This window comes from Cimex lectularius, unplaced genomic scaffold (assembly GCF_000648675.2).
Source record: "Cimex lectularius strain Harlan isolate CLEC.00 unplaced genomic scaffold, Clec_2.1 scaffold10, whole genome shotgun sequence".
NCBI classification, from domain to species: domain Eukaryota; kingdom Metazoa; phylum Arthropoda; class Insecta; order Hemiptera; family Cimicidae; genus Cimex; species Cimex lectularius.
Window position 1 is genome coordinate 715,804 of NW_019392665.1, and position 21,436 is coordinate 737,239.

The following is a 21,436-nucleotide window of genomic DNA, read 5'->3' on the forward strand; positions in this document are numbered from 1 at the left end:
CGGCCGTCTCGTCTCGGATAATCTCCTCGGTTTAGAAACCTGGAATAGGCCTTTCATTTCGCGGATTTAACCGAGATAAACCTACATCAATCAATCAATCAGATGATTGATTGATGACGTTTAAACTCCGGCTTATAGGCCCTCTATTTTGGCTGAACTTCAATGTTTTCGGTTTCCTTTTCTGAAGTTAATCACTATCAATCATCAAATGAAAGATTGATGATTGATTAGCCTACACAGTTTAGGATTATTAAAAACCCGGGTTCTTCCTTAACAGTTCAATTTTAGTCGTATGCTGTTTTTCTTTTAATGAAAATCTCTCATCAATCAATTGAAGATTGATATCGGAGATGGATTGATGGTGGTTGAATATCCAAATTCGTTGTAATATATTAGGCCATATTTATTCATTTTATTGTTATAACCTCGCCTAAGCTTAACGTAAGCCTTCATCATTCAATTCATGATTGATTTTTTATTTGGATTGATGGAGGTTGTAAAACCTTACCAACCTAACCTCCACTTCATACAGTGAGTGAGTTTGTCTTGAAACTTCACCGACCAACATGTGATTGATCACCTCGATCGAGGTGTAAACGCTTTATGATTGATAAAGCTGCCATTGTACATTGGTATGAATAGGTGTAGCAGAAGGAAACCTAGCCAAAGCTGAACTCGTTTGATTAGTTTCTTAAAAGTAAACCTTCATCAATCAATTTATGATTGATTTAGCCTGATTGATGGAGGTTGTAAAACCTTACCAACCTAACCTCCACTTCATACAGTGGGTGAGTTTGCGACCAACATGTGATTGATCAGCTCGATCGATGATGGCGCAAACCATTTATGATTGATAAAGTTGCCATTGTATAGCCATATTAATAGGTGTAGCAGAGGGAAACGTAGCCTAAGCTGAACTCATTTGATTAGTTTCTTAAAAGTAAACCTTCATCAATCAATTCATGATTGATTTTTTATTTTGATTGATGGAGGTTGTAAAAGGTTACAAACCTAACCTCAACTTCATACAATGAGTAAGTTTGTCTTGAAGCTTGACCGACCAACATGTGATTGATCAGCTCGATCGATGATGGCGCAAACGCTTTATGATTGATAAAGCTGCCATTGTACAGCAGTATTAATAGGTGTAGCAGAAGGAAACCTAGCCAAAGCTGAACTCGTTTGATTAATTTCTTAAAAGTAAACCTTCATCAATCAGTTCATGATTGATTTTTTTTATTTTGATTGATGGAGGTTGTAAAAGGTTACAAACCTAACCTCCACTTCGTACAGTGAGTGAGTTTGTCTTGAAACTTGACCGACCAACATGTGATTGATCTGCTCGATCGATGATGGTGTAAACGCTTTATGATTGATAAAGCTGCCATTGTACATTGGTATGAATAGGTGTAGCAGAAGGAAACCTAGCCTAAGCTGAACTCGTTTGATTAATTTCTTAAAAGTAAACCTTCATCAATTAATTCATGTTTGATTTTGAACCTGATTGATAGAGGGTAAACTCAGGGTGTCTTTTTATCCTCGCCATTTTTTCGAGTTTTTTTCCGGGTCAGGTTTGTAGTGATGAACCCGAATCACTCAAGAGATGATTGATACACTGGATCAATCGACTGTCTATTGGTGGACTCAATTTATTGATTAAAAAGAATAAATTTGACTTTTTTAATTGTTATTATTTTGAAGGAGAAACGTCTTATATCACCAGTACCACCTTGATCACCCATCAGGGGTTGAATTGAATTCATTCATAATATAAAAACCTCAATAAATTTCAAATCATACCACAATTTGGTTGAAAACATCCGTTTGTCCGGACTAAAAGGCGGTTTATGGAGGATTGGGAGGGTAGTTATAATGAGGAGAGTCACTTGGTATTGGGTTGGTGCCAGATCGATTGATACCATGGGAATTTTTGGTATGACTGTAATTTTGGCTGCTTGAAGTGAGATGGTTTTAAGAACCACATGGCATATACCATGTGTAAATGCCTCGACTTGAGATCGGGCTGAACGGCTATTTTATGCCAGATAGGATGATAGCATGGGATTTTCAAGTATGCCCGCAGTTTTGGGTCTTTGGTATGAGTCAGTTTGAAGAGCAAGTATACCTCGTAAAGTTGCCTATTCATACTTCTACCATGGGGTGTTATGATTAAGTCATACCATGGGATTTTCTGGTATGCCCGCAGTTTTGGGTCTTTGGTATGAGTCGGTTTAAAGAGCAAGTATACTTTGTAAAGTTGCCTATTCATACTTCTACCATGGGGTGTTATGATTAAGTCATACCATGGGATTTTCTGGTATGCCCGCAATTTTGGGTCTTTGGTATGAGTCAGTTTGAAGAGCAAGTATACCTTGTAAAGTTGCCTATTGATACTTCTACCATGGGGGGTTATGATTAAGTCATACCATGGGATTTTCTGGTATGCCCGCAGTTTTGGGTCTTTGGTATGAGTCAGTTTAAAGAGCAATTTGAAATCCGGTATATCTTGTAAAGTCGCCTACTGAGACTTCATGCAAGGGGGGTGTTATGACTGAGTCAAACCATTGGGTTTTCTGGTATGCCTGCAGTTTTGGGTCCTTGGTATAAGTCAGTTTGAAGAACAATTTGAAATCAAGTATACCTTGTAAAGTTGCCTATTGATTCTTCATACCATGAGGTGTTATGACTGAGTCATACCATGGGGATATCTGGTATCCCTGCGGTTTTGGGTCTTTGGTATGAGACAGTTTGAAGAGTAATTTGAATTCCGGTACACCTTGTAAAGGTGTCTAGTGGTAAGTTATACCATGGGATTTTCTGGTATGCCTGCAGTTTGAGTCTTTTGTATGAGTCTTTGAGGGGTCATTTGAAACTTTGTAAATTTGTCTATCGATTGTGGGGGTATGGGATTAGACATTTAGCATGTCGTTTTGCGGTTGTTGTTTTGTAACCGTTCGTTCCTTTTTTGTTCCAGATGAAAGCTTGAACCTGGCAGGATGCGGTCCGTCCTCCCGGACGTCTGCCCCGAGCCGGGGGCCGAGTCGGACGCCACAGACTCCTCTCTGAGCCCAAGGTGCGAAAAAGAGGGCAAAATCCTGTCTAGGAAGAAGGAGTCGAGCGACAGCGGGAAAGACTCGGAAGAGGAAGACGCCATGGAAGAGGAGGAGGACTTCGAGGACTGCGAAGAGTACGAAGAAGTTCCCGGTTGGAACTACCTCCAGACGATCGAAGAGGAAGAGGAGGACTTGGAAGATGAAGACTCCGGCAACGATTCGGACGTCGAAAAGACCGAATTGGAGACTTTCGAAATGCTGGAGCAGATGTGCGAGGAGGAAGCGAGGAAGGCGAAGGAGAAGGGTGAGAGGGGCAGGATCGTCAGCTACCACGAGTACAAGAGGGTGAAAGGGTCCAAAGACGATGAGGACTACGAGAACCAGCTCGTCTTCGAGAAGGAGATCGGCGTGAGGCTCAAAGATTCGAAATGGAGCGGGTCGGCGCAGAGCGGGTACGAGTTGCGCCCCCGGCCGCCCACTCTGATCAATAACAGCTCAGTCTTGACCGGGGGCGGCTCCATGAAGCACGAGCCAGACTCCAAGATCAAATCCGCCCTCAAGAGGGCTTCGTCCAAGAAGAGGAAGAAGCACAAAGTACAGTTCGACGAGTCGCTCAACAAGTTCTTCGACGCTGACTACGTCATACTCATAAGGGAAGAATGCGGGGGCGGAGGGTGCGAGTGCGGGGGCGGCGACTACTGCTACGCCGAGGACGACGACGAGGAAGAGTTACAAGCCCTAGACCTAACCCCTTTCGATCCTCCTGTGGAATTCGTCGACCAGCTAACCCTGAGCCCTCCGGATGGATACAAGGACTACTGCATACACAGGACCTCCCCAGGTAAACCCAAAAACCCAGTTTACCACTCGAACCCACAAGAAAAAAATATCATAAATTGGGCTACTTGTTAAAGAAGTACCCTTACAACACAGTCCTTCTTTTCTTTTCTTTTTCAAAGACGGCCATATTGGGTCTTCTTGGGGGGGGGAAGAAAAACCAACCTTCAAACCGACGACCCAATGACCCAAAAAAAATCCACAAAAACTCGACCCAAAGTTAACGAAGAAGAAAAATTTCCAAGAAAAAATCGTACAGAAGAGAGTCTTTGCATATATTTTATTTCTAGAAAGCACAGGGATATTTTTCGGGAAATATTTTGGAAAATAAAAATTTCTTCTCTGAAAAAACAGAGGAAAAAAAGATTTCCGAGAAAAAATCCTGCAAGATGGGAATCTTCCTGGAAACAACCAGACCCCTGTCTGTGTACATATATATATTTTTTTTAAATTAAAAAGCAGGCAGTTTTTTCTAGGAAAGTCTACTGAAAAAAAGAAAAATGATTTGTTCTCGGAAATAATAGAGGAAAAAAGATTTCCGAGAAAAAATCCTGTAAGACGGGAATCTTTCTGGAAACAACCAAACTCGGTCTTTGTACTTTTTTTATTTATTAGAAAGCAGACGGTTTTTTCTAGGAAAGTCTATTGAAAAAAGAAACACGATTTGTTCTCGGAAATAACCGCGAATGAAGATTTGACGTGAAAGTGTTACAACATTACGATCTTCCTGGAAACAGCTTAATATTTTAAAATCGAAACAGAAGAAAACAGAAGGCTATTTATAAAGCAATTGTTAGTAAAATGAAATATGATTTGTTCTCGGAAAAACAGATAAAAAATATTATCGTGAAAAATCCTACAGTATGGAAATTATTCCTGGAAACAGCAGCTAGGCTCAACATTTTTTTTCTTAGAAAACAGAGATGTATTTCTAGGAAAATCTTCAGAAAAAAGAAACTATAGATTTGTTCTCGGAAATAATAGAGAATGAAGATTTACCGTGAAGGTCTTACAACATTACGATCTTCCTGGAAACAGTTTATTTTTTGTAAGTCAGAAGACAAGAAACCAGAGGGCTATTTATAAAGCAATTTTTAGTAAAATAAAACATGAATTGTTCTCGGAAAAACAGATTAAAAATACTATAGAGAAAAAATACTACAGTATGGTTTATTCCTGGAAACAGCAGCCAGGTTCAACATTTTTTATATTTGCTTTTTTTCTTAGAAAACAGAGATGTATTTCTAAAAAAATCTTCAGAAAAAAAATTTATCGTGGAAGTCTTACAACATTTTGATCTTCCTGGAAACAGCTTATTTTTTTAAGTAAGAAGAGAAGAAACCAGAGGGCTATTTATAAAGCAATTTTTAGTAAAATGAAACATGATTTGTTCTCAGAAAAACATATAATAAAATACTATAGAGAAAAAATACTACAGTATGGTAATTATTCCTGGAAACAGCAGCCAGGTTCAACATTTTTTATTTTTATATTTATATTTTATATTTTATATATTATTATATTTTTATAAACGACAGAAAAACAAAGATTTCTTAGAAAGAAATCGTACAGGATGGGAATCTTCCTGTAAACAACTGTACGAGCTTACTTCAAGTCGGTGATTTTATTTCTAAGAAACCAGTTTTTCTAGGAAAATCTTTCGGCAATTGAAGCTTGATTTGTGTCTAAATACAACAGAAAAAAAAGATTTCCGAGAAAAAATCGTGAAGTATGGAATCTTCCTGTTAACAGACAAACACGACTAAGTTACTGTTATCACTTATTTATTTTTTCTTAGAAATCTATGTAATTTTTCTAGGGAAATCTTAGGGAAAAATTAAGTTTTATTTGTTCCCAAAAATAGCAGAAAAAAAAGATTTCCGAGAAAAAATCGTAAAGGATGGGAATCTTCCTGGAAATGGCTTTCTTCCATGGAATATTAACAAAAAATCTTTCCAAAAACAAATCTTGGCAAGAAACAGGCTAAAATTTTGTTCCTTTTCGGTTTTTATTTTTTAACAAAGCTGAATTTTTTCTAGGAAAATCATTGTTGAAAAAGAATGCTTTTTTTCTTTAAGAAACGCTCTTTTCAAAATCTAATTGTGCTAATTGAATAAGTGCAATTTATATATTAAAAACCTTTGAAAGTGAATTTTAAAAAATTTAGTCTTCAACTTTTTTTACAATAAATTTTTTGTTTAAGGTGAAAATTTTCTTTCACGGCACGTGTCTCCGGTTCAAGCTGCCCTTGAATGAACTGCACCAACGCCTGCGCCCCCGACACCACGGAACTTGCGCAACCACCCCCCGCCATTTCATTTACACCCCCACAGGAACACAAACAAAATTTAAATCCAACCCCCCTCGTTATGCTGTTTTCACTACAGACCTGGGAGGGTGGTTTTAATCCGCTTAAAACCCACCCTCCCGGATTGTGGAATTGAAGAAAGTCTTGGTGGGGGGAGGGGGGTTGCGATATAATATACAAGGAGGGGGGTTTTGTTTTATTGAGTAAAAAATAGGACGGGGTGAATGCAAATTGAAAGCCAGTCACAGTAAATCATACATGAAAAGGGTACAAAAGAACTATTTAAAAAACCACGGTTTAGTCAAAATTTATAAAATTATTAATCAATTTAACGATCATGAGGACAAAAAGTTCGATGCAAACGATTATGAGGTCAAAAAGTGCGATACGAATAAAGTTAGAACCGTTAGGAAAATTCAAAACATAATCTGGTTCATCAATTAACCGATTTACTCCCCTACCGTGATTTTAAATTCCACATCTATGGCGAACTATCATTATCATGACGCCACAATTTGAAATCTTGAACAAACTGAGACGTCAGACATAAGAGAGTAATAAAGCAGATGAATTCGAATTGTAGGAATTATTCTGTGAAAGATCGGATTGGGGGAAACAAGAAAAAAATACCAACCCTTATTTAAAAAATTACCAACCGATAACACGTCACAGGTTGGGTAATTGTTCAACATAATATATTAAAGTTTTTTTTTTAAACGATTCGCAATTAATGTCGTCGTAGGATTAGGAAAAGGATTAAGTCCATTGATTCCCCGTTTGTGTCGTCACGTTTTTACGACCATGAGGATTTTCCCCTCTCCGCGTATGACGTCATTGCGATGAGGCATTATAGAAATATATCGTGAAGTGTTTTTTTTAATTTTTATTTATTTTTAATTAATTTATTTATTTTTTAAAGCCACTGTTTTCCAAAGTCTATCAGATTTTGGCGTTATCGATATTTTAAAAATCCGTGTTTTTTTTTTCTAATAAATGTAAAATAAACTTGTAAATGGTTTAGCTCAAACCATTGATTGTATTGAGATCACATACTTTTTCGACCAGGTTAACCAGCAGCCATCAAAATACTGTGTGATATAATTGATTTTTTTTCGATTTTTTTATTTCATTGGTTTGTTAATAATCATGGTTATTTTATTTTATTTTATTTTTTTAATTGCAAAATAATAGATTAATCAACCAGTTAAACAAATTTGCTTTTCTGTGACGTCACAATTGTTGGGATTTCTTCACTACTATGACGTCATAGATATTAATGAAAAGATTTTTACTTCAGCGAATTTAGTTTAAAATTGCAAATCTGAACCTTTTCCCATACAGTTTATTTAACCAGTTCTCCCTCTTTGACGTCACGACTTATCCTTAATCCTCTTTTTCTCGCGTGACGTCATTGATATTTTTTTAACAGATCGCTTTGTTTCGGCCCTCCCGTCTCAAGTTTTCCAGCGGTTTCTATCTCGCTGTGTCATGGCCAACTTATGTCATCATGACATCTCTCCTCTCATTATTCAAGTGAAACAAACGGCAGGTGTAAGACGGCAGAGGATCGATCCACCCAGTACAATACCCGAAACTGGGTCGGAAGCAGATTGCGTCCCGACGTCATTTTGACGTGTCACCGGACCGTATGGAAATTAGCCAATGAGAGACACAAAGAGGAAAAAACGACAAAATCAGGCACTCGAACAGTGCAATAAAAATAAAATTAGAAGATTCAAAAATAGCTAAACACAACAGGTCCAGCAATTCACCGATTTTCAATTTTTAAAAACTCCCCAACGATTATGACGTCACGGTTATGAAATCTATCTGAAACATCTGTGACGTCAGAAATTAGAGAGGATTAAAAAATATGTTCAGGGAGATAGAAAGGAAAGAATTCAACGCCTTCTGGCGGAATTCGGCCGAACCGTTGGAATCATGTCGTCAACGTAATTTATTTTTAAATTCCAAAACCTGTAAATCCTGTCCTAAGAGGCGAAGTTATTGTATGGTCGAATTAAAAAAAAAATTGGAGTTGGAACGAAATGAAAATCGTGATTCGCACTACGCTCACTCTAACAGGTAGCTAGCTATAGCTTTCCATTGCAACCAAATTGCCTTCCGACGCGGAAAATGCTGTGTATAAACAAGAAAAATTATGTACATATTCAAATAGTGAATAATTCAGCTTTTGACCGTCACACAGACTAACCTTACATTAGGAACAACTGTAATCTTTCTTCTTTGATTCTCTTTTTCTACATTACAAACCGAATAAAGTAATCTTTTAAGGTTATAAACTTTTACTTTTTTAAAGGTTATTCATTGTAACCTACCCGGTTATACGTTGGACTGGCAGGTTATGTTATAACATTTCTAGTATCTTCATTCTTTTATCAATTGCATATGTTGCAACCTACCTAAGACATTTTGTAGGTAATGTTACATCATAACCTATTAAATCTGTCTCAATGGTTATATTGTAACCTACCTAACGATAATTTGCACGTAAAATTACATTATCACCTACCAACGTTGCCTATGATTTATATGGAAGGATATCACTTTTCCTGTCATAAATTTTCCTATAAATCGGTGATTAATTTATACTTCTCATTTGTAAACAATTGACCCATGAAAAATCTAGGTATCAAGATAACTGATTATTATAAGCAATCATAACCAACTTTCCTTGTATAAGGCGTTTGAAATGTATAAATAGTAAACATTTTTAACCTTACTTACATCGACATGTACTTCAACATTTAACCACCATAACTGTAACCTTCTTCACTTGATCAAACGTTAAGTTTGACCATACAGCTACTATAAACATTCATAACCTCTCACATTTGGTCAGGCATGAAGCCTTGACAAATTTCAACTACATGACGCATGTAACCTTCCTCGCTTGACCATATGTGAGAATTGAACATACAACAACTATAAACGTTTGTAACCTCCCAGGTTTGATCGGGCATGAAGCCTCGACATATAACTACTATAAACCATATTATTTATATGTATTAAAACCTTCCTCGCTTCAACAAATGTGAGGGTTGAACATACTACGACTATAAAAATCTGTAACCTCCTTTGATCCAAAAGTGAGGAGTTTTCAACGAGCTATATTCATAACCTGACTTCTTTTCCATCTATCGCGTTAAAAAAAAATTGACCTACTTTCGGCATATTTACCACAACTGCGGAATAGACAAACAAAATGACGTGGCGCCCTCGGGCGGTATTTTCACAAACTGACAAAAGGCATCTTCCTTGGGGCTTATAGATTTGAGCGCATCTGGCGGAACCTATCTGAACCGTTATAAGGGGGATTGTTCACTCAGGGGGACAAACCAAATTTAAATGCGATATTTGTCATAAAACAATATGGTTTATTTTTTGATATTAATTATTCATTAATTAAATTAAATCCCTATTTTTATTACCTTGTGGTAATATAATTAACTTTTTTTAAATATTGAACAAGTAAATGGATTAAAATTAAATATGCATCTCGTTTTAGCTAAGCATCAAAAATTAAAAAAAAAGTTATTAATGTTTATTAAGAAATCACTTAATTTTTTAATAATTAATTTTTATGGCTTGTGGGCAAAAAAATTGTTAAAATTTTTCATAGTTGCAGATTCGAAAAGAAACGGGACGAAACTGAAATTATACACCTGCGAAATGTGGGATCCGCTTCGTTCCGCCTCTTTGCCTTGGACAATGGTAGGAAGCGGAAAAGCCGTCGGTCTTGAGAACCTCTTCGAGTCCCAATTAGCGTCATTTAAAAAAAGAGAGAAAAGGAAACGTCAAAAGTTTTTTTAAAATTGCGATTGGCGTGTAGAAAGAATGCCAAGAACATAACCTTCCCTCAATGGTAGGCTAGAAGACGACATTGAGCGAAAAAAAGGAGGTTATGTTAGATATTCAAAGGTTAGTGTGGAAAAATCGCCGAAGCCGAGGTCTTAGGGAAAAAAGGTTATACTATCCGATTTCGAGTATTTATACGAATGTTATGCTAAAACGTACGCGAGCATCTCAAAACGAGGCAAAACTCGATGGCTTTGTGTGGAATATGTTTTGTAACCTTCCCATATTTACATCATGCTATAAGTTTATATTACAACCTACCCAATATACGAGTTATTTTGGGCGAAGGTTATGCCGTTACCTACCAGTAAGTTTTGAAAAAGTAACAGAATTCGTGGACATATTTAAACAATTTGTTGTACCTTTCAATATAAAGATATACGACGAAGGTTATTTATAACCTACCCAGTGTACGAGTGTTTAGAGGAAGGTTATGTCATAACCTACCCCTCGTATCTTAAAAAGTGACAGAAGTCAATGGTCATATTTTAAAAAAATTTGCAACCTACCAATGTAGGTCGTATAATATATGGTATATTAAAACCAAAGTACAGGTTATGTTAGAACCTACCCAGTACACGAAAATAGAAGGTTATGATGGAACCTACCTAACCATGTTATTACAACGTAAAAAAAGGATATTACATACTCAAGGTTGTTATGGAAAAAAATCGCCCAAACTGAGCACATAGGGAAAAAATTTACATTAAAACTTACTCAGTAAAAACCTCCTTATGATAAAAAGCTGCTTCACCTTTTAATTGTTGTAAGCTAACTAGGTTTATATTGGCAAAAATCAATGGTCATCAAGATTTGTAACCTACCTACATAGGTTATATGTTACAATATCCCGTCAGTAGAGGTTATGGTATAACCTACCCAGTATTAAGGTATTTAGGTGAAGGTTATGTCATAGCCTACCCGAGGATCTGAAAAGTAGCAAAAGTTTTTAAAAAAAAATAAAGTGAAATTTGTCCAAAATTGAATTTCGGTCGTTCGAAAAAAAGGGAGTTTTTGAACGTCCGACATATTGGCGTGAAATGACGTCATCCTGTACGGGAATTTGTGTTAATCATGTTATAACTTAACCGAAGATTTAGGCGAAGGTTATGTAATAACCCGCTTGATGTCTCGCTAAATATGAGGTTATATAAGCCCGATTTAAACTTAGATAAAAAGCATTTTTCTAATCACGAACTATACTTCGGTGGTTATGTACTTGTTATAAAAAAGGTGATGTCATAACCTGCTCACAACCTTCCACGGTATATTAATAGTTTTTGAACCTTGCGCCGTACACCTAGTTATGCCGCAAATTTAGCTGTAAAGTGACAGTAAAAGTGATTAAAGTGTGGAAGGTTATATTATATAACCAACCTGGTATGTTCAGCTTTGTTCTAACGTTATGTATTTGACTTAATAGGTAGGTTCTATTGACGTCTAGTCTTGTGGAGGTTTATATCACAGCACACCCGGTGTACATAGTCGTGCATGAAGGTTATTGCAACCTATTCAGTATATTGGATTTTGAAGGTTAGGATTTATGTAAAATTGAATGGAAGGTTATATTGTATATCCTATATTTTGTGTTATATTATTACATTATAATTGCATGGAAGTTTTTTTTATATAACTTCTAAAAACAAAGTTTTAGCCTACCCACACACAAATAAGTTATGCGCAAAGGTTCAAAATGGTTAACCTCGGTGAAATATAAACGCCTAACCTTCCCCCCTGCTATCTGCAATAGGTTATGAGTTTATAAGACAGGTTATTTCAACATTCCAGTTAGAAAAATTTCTCCGCGCTTTTTTGTTCATCATCGGAGAGACAAATTTCCTCCGACCGGTAAATAAACACACCAGATGAGTACTGAGCAGGTAACCAGTACGTAACCTCCAAGAATGGGTTTGTTAAATTTTGCTTTGACTTTTCTAAAAGGAAGGAATGCTTCAGATTCAAGGCTGATTGTGTGGAACGGATAAATTTGCCGTCTGGGTAAGGTAAAAGCTTCTTTTTTTAAGGGACTTAACGATCAAGTTCGGACATTAAATTCCAAAGAGCTCTGATAGTACGTACAGGTTGATTACCCAGCAGGAAGGTTTTTATAACGAAGTGATTGTGCAACTGAAGGTTACTGTACCTTTATAAAGTATGGCGGCTATTACTTCGCCAAAAGGGGCTCAGGGACAGGGGGAGGTTACCGCACGGTTATAAATTGAAATAGGGAAATATTAATAAGGTCTGTCTAAAGACGTCGGTTCAAGTTATGTGAATCATTCGGGATCACGGCTTGACTTCGTAGAACGCGTTTTGAAGTTACAGTTCTATCTTGAAGATTTCGCACGGGCATTATCCGAACTGCAAGAACAAATTGTGACGTCATAAATTTTTCTCGATTAAGATGACGCCACAGTATGTAATAACGTTCGTAGACGGATCATATATTTGAAATTGATGATGTCACGATTTGTGGGATATACCCTTGTGGACTTTTCCTGTTTGAACGCCATGGTTTTAAACGATGACGTCACAAATAGTTGGAATTGCATTATGAGACCGTAGGCTCAATTATAATGACCTCACTAGTGTTTTAGTGAAGTCGTTTACCAGACGCCATCGTTTTTTATAATACTACGCCTCCGCTTGTATATTATAATGCCTTTACCTATCCGAGCTACGACATTACGGTGTGTTGTTTTGTGGCTTTTTTAATCAGGCGCCAATTTTTTTTTAAATATATGCCGTCACTGCGTTGGTTATTATGTGTATGTAACCAATAATCGCGAAGACGTCATAGCTGGAATTTGTTTTTTTTTAAACAGGAGTCATCCTTTTTTGTAATATGACGTCACAGGCTGGTTATTCTGTACCTGTAACCTACAAAATGCGATGATGTCACAGGTTAATTTTAGTGAGGTTATGAGGCGCCATTTATTTTCACTTTTCTGTAATATGACGTCACAGCGTTAGTTATTATGCGTCTGTAATCTATAATTCAGATCACTGGTTTGTTTTGGGAGTTTTTTTTTTATCTGGTGCCATCTTTTTGTTGTTTTTTTTATAACATTACATAGCGTTGGTTATTATGTGTCTGTAACCTATAATTCTGACGACGTCGCAGGGTTTTTTTTATATGGCGTCATTGCAATGGTTATTATGTGTCTATAACCTATAATTCTGTTGACGTCACCGGCTTGTTTTAGAAGTTTTTTAATATGCCTCATTATTTTGTAATATGTCGTCACTGTCTTGGTTATGATATGTATGTAACCTATAATTCTGATGACGTCCCCGATTTATCTTTAGGGTGTTTTTTTTAATCTGGCCGCCATCTTTTTTATCTTTTATTGTAATATTACTTCATAGTGTTATATGTTATGAGTCTGTAAACTGTAATTGCAATGACTTCACCGGTGTGTTTTATGGAGGCTGTTTATCAGGCGCCATCTTTTTTTTTTAATTTGACGTCACACCCTATTGGAAGGTTATTACGTGCCTTTAACCTATAACCACCATGACGTCCCGTTATTTTTAGTGAGGTTGTTCATAAGGCGCCTTCACTTTTCTAAATGTGACGTTATAGACCATTGGAAGGTTATAATTTTCTCTTGGCCGACATTTTTTCAATGACGTCACGGTTTGATTGCGTGGAGTTTATGTCGAGCCTACAAATGTCCCCATCTGTAATTATTTCATTTTAATTAAGTGAAAATTATTCTATTATTCGAATTGTGTTTTTTTGGAGCGAGCGGTACATCCAACGGGTCCCGGACCGTTTACGGGTGGGAATCGTTCCCCGTCCGATCATTAAATCTCGAGGGAGTCCCTCAGCTCATCCCCGGACGTGGGAAAAGTCGTCGGAAAGTCGAGCTTACGAGTCGCGTGCGTACGTGGGTAGGAAAAATGTGTTTTTTCCATTTCTTTCCACCACCCCTCCCCCCCAGAGTCTTCGCGGGTTAACCGTGCCTCTGGAGAATTCCAGGAGTGGGGCCTACGCCCGTTGACAAAAGTTCAATAGCTCGGTTTATGTGGTACGCTTTAGTATTCGGACGGCGGCCGAGGCGATATCCTTCCCCACCCGGACGACATGGAGTAAGTAAAGTCTATCAAAACTTATTTTACTAGCACCGACTAAAAATGAGCCAGTCATCCCTCTTTTGGGTGGCGTAATAGGGAAAAAAGTCAAAAACTAAAAATTCGGTTGGGAAAACAGTTACAATTTCAACAGATTAAGGGTCAAGTTTTATCTGAAAAGTCAAAAGAAGATAGCTCCGTCCACAAAAAGAGCAAAGACCAATCGGCAATCCCATCCAAAATCCGACTGTTCCGATTTAGGGTGGTTGTGGACAAACCGAACCATTTCAAGGTAGGCGAATGAGTTCGGTCTGTCCAAAAATGGATTTCAGAAGTTGGTGGCATGAGGTGGTCTTTTCTGGCCAAAAGCTCGTTCAAAAAGAAATTACATGAAATTCAGAAAAACTTTAAAGCCTTCATAAAAGATGTAACTTTTTTTCAATCAATACTGGATTTTGCCACTTGTCCAAAAATTCGTTCAAAAGTTAAAACTCTATCCAGAATATACGAACCAATTTTTTCATCAAAAATTATGGTTTTCGACCAAAAGTGGATTTCTTTGGACAAAAAAAAATTCAAGCGCTCAGGTTTGAAATAGGTCGGGTTGGGATCTAACCAGATCTTGTCAAAAAATAGGCAAGCCTGTATTTTATTTTATTTTTATTTTTTTAATAAAAAATGTATCATGGCTAAAATATTTTGTTCGTTGGAAAACCAAAGGGAGTTTTTAGTTGCGTGAAATGACGTCATCCTGTACTGGAAGGTTACAACACGAACGCGACCACAAGGTTATTACCCGACGAGAATATAACCTAGCGGTCAAAAGTTACAATTTATAATTATTTTTTATCATTTTTTGAGGCCAGGAAATAATCATGTTGAACATACATGTATTCTTTAAATTAACTTTGATGTCATGGGTTCTATGCTAGGAATAAAGACGCCACAATATATATAATTTATGGGCGATCATAGCCGAGAGGTTTGCGCCTTGATATAACTAGCGTTTTTTATCAAGTTACTACACGTCACTACGAAGGTTATAGTCTGTGAGCAAGAACATTGTAAACAACATAATAGGTTACGTAAATCAAAAATAACTATTTGGTAAAATGTTGTCATGAGTTTTCCCGCCATTTTATCTTGTAATGACGTCACAGAGCGTGAGAAGGGGTTATTCAACACGAAGGTTCTGTCTGGTTATAACCTGCACGTGTCATGGCGTCAATGCGCATAGCTGAGATTACAACCTGGCATTCAACAAAAGCTATATACGATTTATAATATTAAAATATTTTTTGATTACTGAAAACAATCGTATCCAGCATATATCTTTGAAAATATTAGTAAATTGACATTTTCGCCATAATTAAAGCAAATGGTGGCATACGCGCCACATTAGGGGTAAATGATGACATATTAGGGATAAATTACGTCGTCAGCGCAGGCCATGTTAGGAGTGAATGACGTCCTTTGCGCCATATATTAGGCAAACGACGTCATCGTGGGCGCCATGTATTATGAACAAAGTATAGATATTACGGCCGATTATTCGCGAGAGGTTTGAGCCCGGTTATAACCCGAACGTGTCAATGGCGTCAATAGGTGTAGTAGAGGCCGGCGCCTAAATTTAAAATACTGTCTTATTGCTTTATAATTGTGCTTTTTACATTTTTTTAGGTTGGATTATGCATTATTTAGGCAAACGGGGACTAGGTCGAGGATTGATGGCCCATCCCTGATTTAAGTTGGATTTACGTTTTTTATCGTGTGTGAACATTTGTAGTGGGGGTTTTGTCAAATATGAAAAGATCAGACGGTTTCCCGTGTTTGCTCTGGTGTATCGCGTTATCTAATCTCTGGATTCGGTCATTCGGTCATGAACGAGAACGGGGATCGGAGGTGCCACCGTTTGGCTTTCAAAATAACGTACGTCGCCAGCGAACGCGCACCTTCAGGTTAGAAATAGAAAGGAACGTACAACTCCCCACATCAGGGATACTCATGACGCTTTTTATTTTATTTTGGTGTTTGTTTCGTTTAAAGAAAAGAAGATAAAAAGTGAAAAACAACTCATAATGGCTTTTTACTTCTTCCAGATGAGTGTCACCAGGAACAGGAGGCTGAGTGGAGGCCGGAACCCCCGAAAGTCGAAGACGGGACGACCCAGACGACGCCGACGAGCGAAAACGAACAGGATGATGATAACATAGCAGGAGGTACGTGGGTTGAAACGTCGTGAACCGTGAGTTCGGCTGACGGCCGTTGGTGCGTCCGTTCATACGGACCAACGGCCGGCAAGAATCAAACTTTTCAAATATACTCTTCTTACTGCTTAATCCATCTCTGGCTAAGTGTGACGGTTATAGGAAGGTTGTGTGATGTGTATCGTACGTCAAGTCGATGATGTAGCTGATGTAATGGCAGGTTGATGACGTAGTACGTGGATATGGCAGATTATATGACGTAATCGTGTTTTGGCAGGTTATGAAACGTGAATCGTGTTACGTCAGGTTAATGACGTACCTGATCTGATGGCAGGTTGATAACGTAGTTTATGATATGACAGATTATGCGTCGTAGATCGTATTTTGGCAGGTTATGGGACGTGATCATTCCCAATCCCGAACCATCCCATATTATGACAATTTAACTAAATTTTTGCCAATCCTAACCTGACAGGATTGAAGGGAGGTTACACAAGGCTATAGTTTTTTCTTTTGCTTGGTAATAATGTGGGAAAAATATAACACCAAAAATATTTTGTGATGTTTTGGTTTTTATTGCACTTTACGACCATTTATTTATTTGCTATTGGGCTTTTTAACCTTATTTTTCACAATAGTACCTTGATTTGAAGAAAGGTTTATCGATTATTTTTTACAAAATTCTTCCTTTTCCGGAGTGTTTTATTATTTGATCTCGTCGTTTATACTTAACTAAATTTTTCATAATCCTAATCTGATTGGTTGGAAGGGATGTTATACAAGGTTATAGTTCAGGTTATTATTAGAAAAACCGTTCATATTTTGGTACGTTTTAGTTTTTATTATACTATCCAGCCTTTTTCATTTTTTTATTGGGCTTTTTAATTTGATGATTTCTTCATTTCTTTCTGATTTCTTCCCGAGCCTAACCTGAAGGTAGGTTACACAAGGTTGATTATTTATTACACACTATCGATATTTTTCCGGGGTGTTTCTATTATGTTCCCTCATCAATTATAAAGTTGATTAAACTGTTCACAATCCTAACCTGACTGGATATGAGGGAGGTTACACAAGGTTTATCGATTAATAAGTCTGGTTTGTTTTTTGGGCTGTTTTATTAATTTATTCTCAATCATTTTAAAATTTAACTAGATTCTTCACAATCCTAACCTGGCGGGAATGAAGGAGGTTACACAAGGGTATTTCTGAAAAACCGTTCACATTTTTTGGGATGTTTCAAATAACAGGCTATCCAGTCATTCCTCATTTTTTATTACGCTTTTCGACTTGAATTTTTCGCAATCCTAACCTGATTACATTGAAGGTAGGTTACGCAATAGTTTTTCATCAATACTTGGTAAAACAGTTATTCTTGTGGTATTAAAAAAAATATTATACCAACACGTATATCTTTTTCATTCGTACGGGATTCACCAACACGTACGTCATTTTTTTATGCTTTTATTGCATTTTTAACTTGATTTTTTCCCAATAATAACCTGGCATGGTTTGAAGGTAGGTTACACAAGGCTATATCTTTTTTTGTTAATACTTGGAAAAACGGTTATTCCTGTGGGATTTTTTAAAATTATTTTTATTATACTATCCCTTTTTTTCATATTTTTCTTGGCTTTTTAACCTGATTTTTCCAAACATAACCTGGCTTGTTTGAAGGGAGGTTTACCAAGGCTATAGTTTTTGATAATATTTGGAAAAACCGTTTTTTCAGTGGGATCTATCTCGTCATTTTTCATGTTTTTATTGCCATTTTTAACCTTATATTTTATTAATCTACCTTGGTTTAATGGAGGTTACACAAGATTTTTGTGATTATCCCATGTATAAAATCTTTTTCCGGGTTGTCTTATTATTTCATCCTGTCATTTATAAAATTTAACTAGATTTTCAACAATCCCAACCTTTCTGGATTGAACGTAGGTTACACAAGGCTACACTTGTCGTGAATACTTGGAAAATTATTTTTTATTGCACTATTTCGTCTTTTTCATGTTTTTATTGGCATTATAACCTGATTTTCTAACAATCCTAACCTGCCTGGTTTGATGGGAGGTTACACAAGGTTTTACCGTTTATTTTCTGGGTTGTTTTATTATTTTATCCCGTCATTTATAAAATTTAGCTAAATTGTTCTCAATCCTAACCTGACTGGATTGGAGGGAGGTTACACTTTTGTGTCGAGGAATTATGAAACTATGTTGAACTTTTTCTTTTTCTTTTATAGACATGCCCGAGAAAAAGGAGAGGTACATAGTGGAGACAATAACCATGACGACCGTGACGGAAAGGCGGATCATCCGGGAGACAGAAGAAGCGAGCGAGGCCGCCTCCACGGCCAAGGAGAAGGAGAAGGAGATGACTCTCACCTTCAAGCTCGGCTCCAACTCTCTCAAACCGAATTCAGCTTTGCGTCAGCTCTTCCCGCGCATCGCCTCGCCACCGCCTGACAAATCGCCAGATTCCGACGACGATTCGCTCCAGAGCAACTTGATCAAGAGGACGATCGAGAGGAACACCCTTCGCCGTAGCTTGGTACGCTACCCGGACATTAGGAAGCGTAACCAGGCGAAGAAGAACGAAAACAGCCTCGTCGAGAGGATAAAGAAGCTGACGTGCGACATCGACGAAGAAGAGGCTCGCAGTTCTCCGACCGGCGAAGAATCCAAGGAAGAATCCAAGATCCCCGCTTACAGGAAGATCACTGATATATTCATAAGGAATAAAGAACCTCATCCCGTCGTCCTCCAAACGCCAGCTTCAGTGGAACATCAGTATCCTTATTACCAGCCGTACAACCCGCCTGACCTGGGCAACGGTCTCCACAAGCCTCGTTCCGTGACGGAAGCGCGTAAGCAGTTCCTGTCCTCTCTCGCCCCTTTGGCGGCGTGCGTCACGAGCAGGGACGACACACCGGGAAGCAGGGATTCGACGAGCACCGTAGATACGGAATACTCCCTTAATGACATAGACGACGTCTTGAAGGAGCAGAAGCCCCAGCCTGATATCGTAGTCGGCACCCCGGGCAATGAGAGCGACGAGCTGGCCCTGTTCGTCCAGCAGGACGCGTCGAGGATCGAAAGACTGAGGAAGAGGTACAACTCCGGCTCGGACGACGAACATGACGACTACGGCTTCAACAGGCGGCCTTCAGTGCGAGGTATCAAGCCGAGGTTCGGCTCGACGACCGAAATCCTCCAGCAGATGCAGTCGCAGATGGCCCCTTTGCCGTCGGGCAGCCACATCTCCTGGCCTTACTACGACGACAGGAACGGCTACAGGCGCTATGAAGAGCCTCATTTCTCCCAGAATGTCATACACGTCGGACAGGGGCAGAGCGTGCGGGTCCCATACCCACCTGGGCCCGTTCAAGTCCACCTCATACCCCAGAGGCAGGTGGTCGTCCGAGGAACGCAGACGATATCGACCTACTACCAGATACCCAGGTACCCCAGGCCGGTCGTCTACTACCCGAGGCCGTCTGTCTGCAGCTCACCGACCAAGATGAAGCTGGAACGCGGTGTGCCCGAAGGCGCGAGCTCCTCACCGCACCAGGAACATCTCCTCCCTCCTCCGCCTCCCCCCGCCAACCAGCAGGTCGACCAGCCGATGATGTACGCCATGAACGTCTGACATCAGTGTAGCTACTACTATCAGTAGCATACGGACGATCTTGTCTGAAAAAAACAAACCACAAACGGACTGAAGTACCGCACAAGATGATTTCAGGGTACTTTATAACCCCCAAAACAAACCCCTTGCTGCGTGCTTTTTTTTTCTCAAACCAAAGCACTAATTAAACAAGCATACTCGTAGAGTTTCGCCTAACCAAAGAGAACATTGTAACATGAAAACAGGACACGTTGGAAAAAATTTAACGTTCAAACATTCTTTACAGGTTATGTGACGTAGAACAACTTTATGACTTAGCTCTTGATATGGCAGGTTGTGTAACAGCTCGCCAAATGGATGGTTGTATGACGTTACTCGCAATAGCATGTTTTGTAGTAACATCGATCGTGTTATAAGAAGGTAATGTGACGTAGAAAGTAATATGACAGATTGATGACGTAGTGAGTTTTATGGCAGGCTGATAACGAAGCTCGTGTTTAACTGGTTAATAATAGCTCTTGGCAGGTTGTGATGACCAATTCGTCATATGTCAGGTTGCTGGTGATATGACAGGTTGATGACGTTGTGCGTTTTATGACAGGTTGATGACGTAGCTTACGTTATGGCAGGTTTTGTGATGTACCTCCTGTTATGTCAGGACAATGACGGCTCATGTTATGGCGGGTTGATCACACAGCTCGTCTTATGTCAGATCGATAACGTACCTCGTGTTATTGGATGCTGTGATGACGTAGCTCGTGATGTGGGAGGTTGTGCTGACGTAGCTCGTCTTATATCAGGTTGTGCTAACGTAGCTCGTCTAACAAAGTTGTGAGGTAGCTTGTGATATTGCAGGTTCTGTAACATACCTCGTCTTATAAGAAGTTTACATGACGTAGATCCTGATGTGACATATTATATTTATACGGGAGGTTATGCGACGTAAGTCTTGTTATAGCAGGTTATGCTGCTACGCGTTCTTTCTTGTTTACGTCACCTTCGAACTTGTGTTTGCAGGTTTTGCTACTCCCCGAGGCATTGTTACTGTTCGTCCGCCATTTTTCTCGCGGCCTCCTCGATCCCCCCACCTACAGGCCTAGGAAAAATATGATTGTTCTCGTTTTTGTTATTTTTCACCCAATTACCTCAGTCTGAGACCAAATTAGAAATGAAAATATTTAAAATTTTAAATTATATATATACATATAAATAGATAATTTATTAGAACGTTATTTTAACAATTTGTTTGTCAATAATAATTGGGAGGGGGGATTTTTTTCTTCCATATTAGTTATTATAGATACTTTATTTTTCTACTTAAAAAATAATTAATTAATGGAGAAAATTGGAATATTGGGAGAAAAATGAAAAGAGTGCTCTTTGTATTATTTTTTGTTATTATATAAAATAATAAAATTTTAAAAATGTTGTAAATAGGTTGTATT

At 38.2% G+C, this 21,436-nt stretch overlaps 1 protein-coding gene across 1 annotated transcript in view; it reads left to right on the forward strand.

Moving 5' to 3' along the window:
• LOC106667355 overlaps positions 1–21,329 on the forward strand; it is a 32,988-nt gene extending 11,659 nt beyond the window's left edge. The window contains exons 2-4 of the mRNA XM_014395248.2: positions 2,975–3,894; positions 16,254–16,373; positions 18,607–21,329. Coding sequence (XP_014250734.1) covers positions 2,997–3,894; positions 16,254–16,373; positions 18,607–20,012 — 2,424 coding nt within the window. The 5' untranslated portion in view covers positions 2,975–2,996 and the 3' untranslated portion in view covers positions 20,013–21,329. The remainder of the gene's footprint in view (positions 1–2,974; positions 3,895–16,253; positions 16,374–18,606) is intronic.
• The last annotated feature ends 107 nt before the right edge of the window (positions 21,330–21,436 follow it).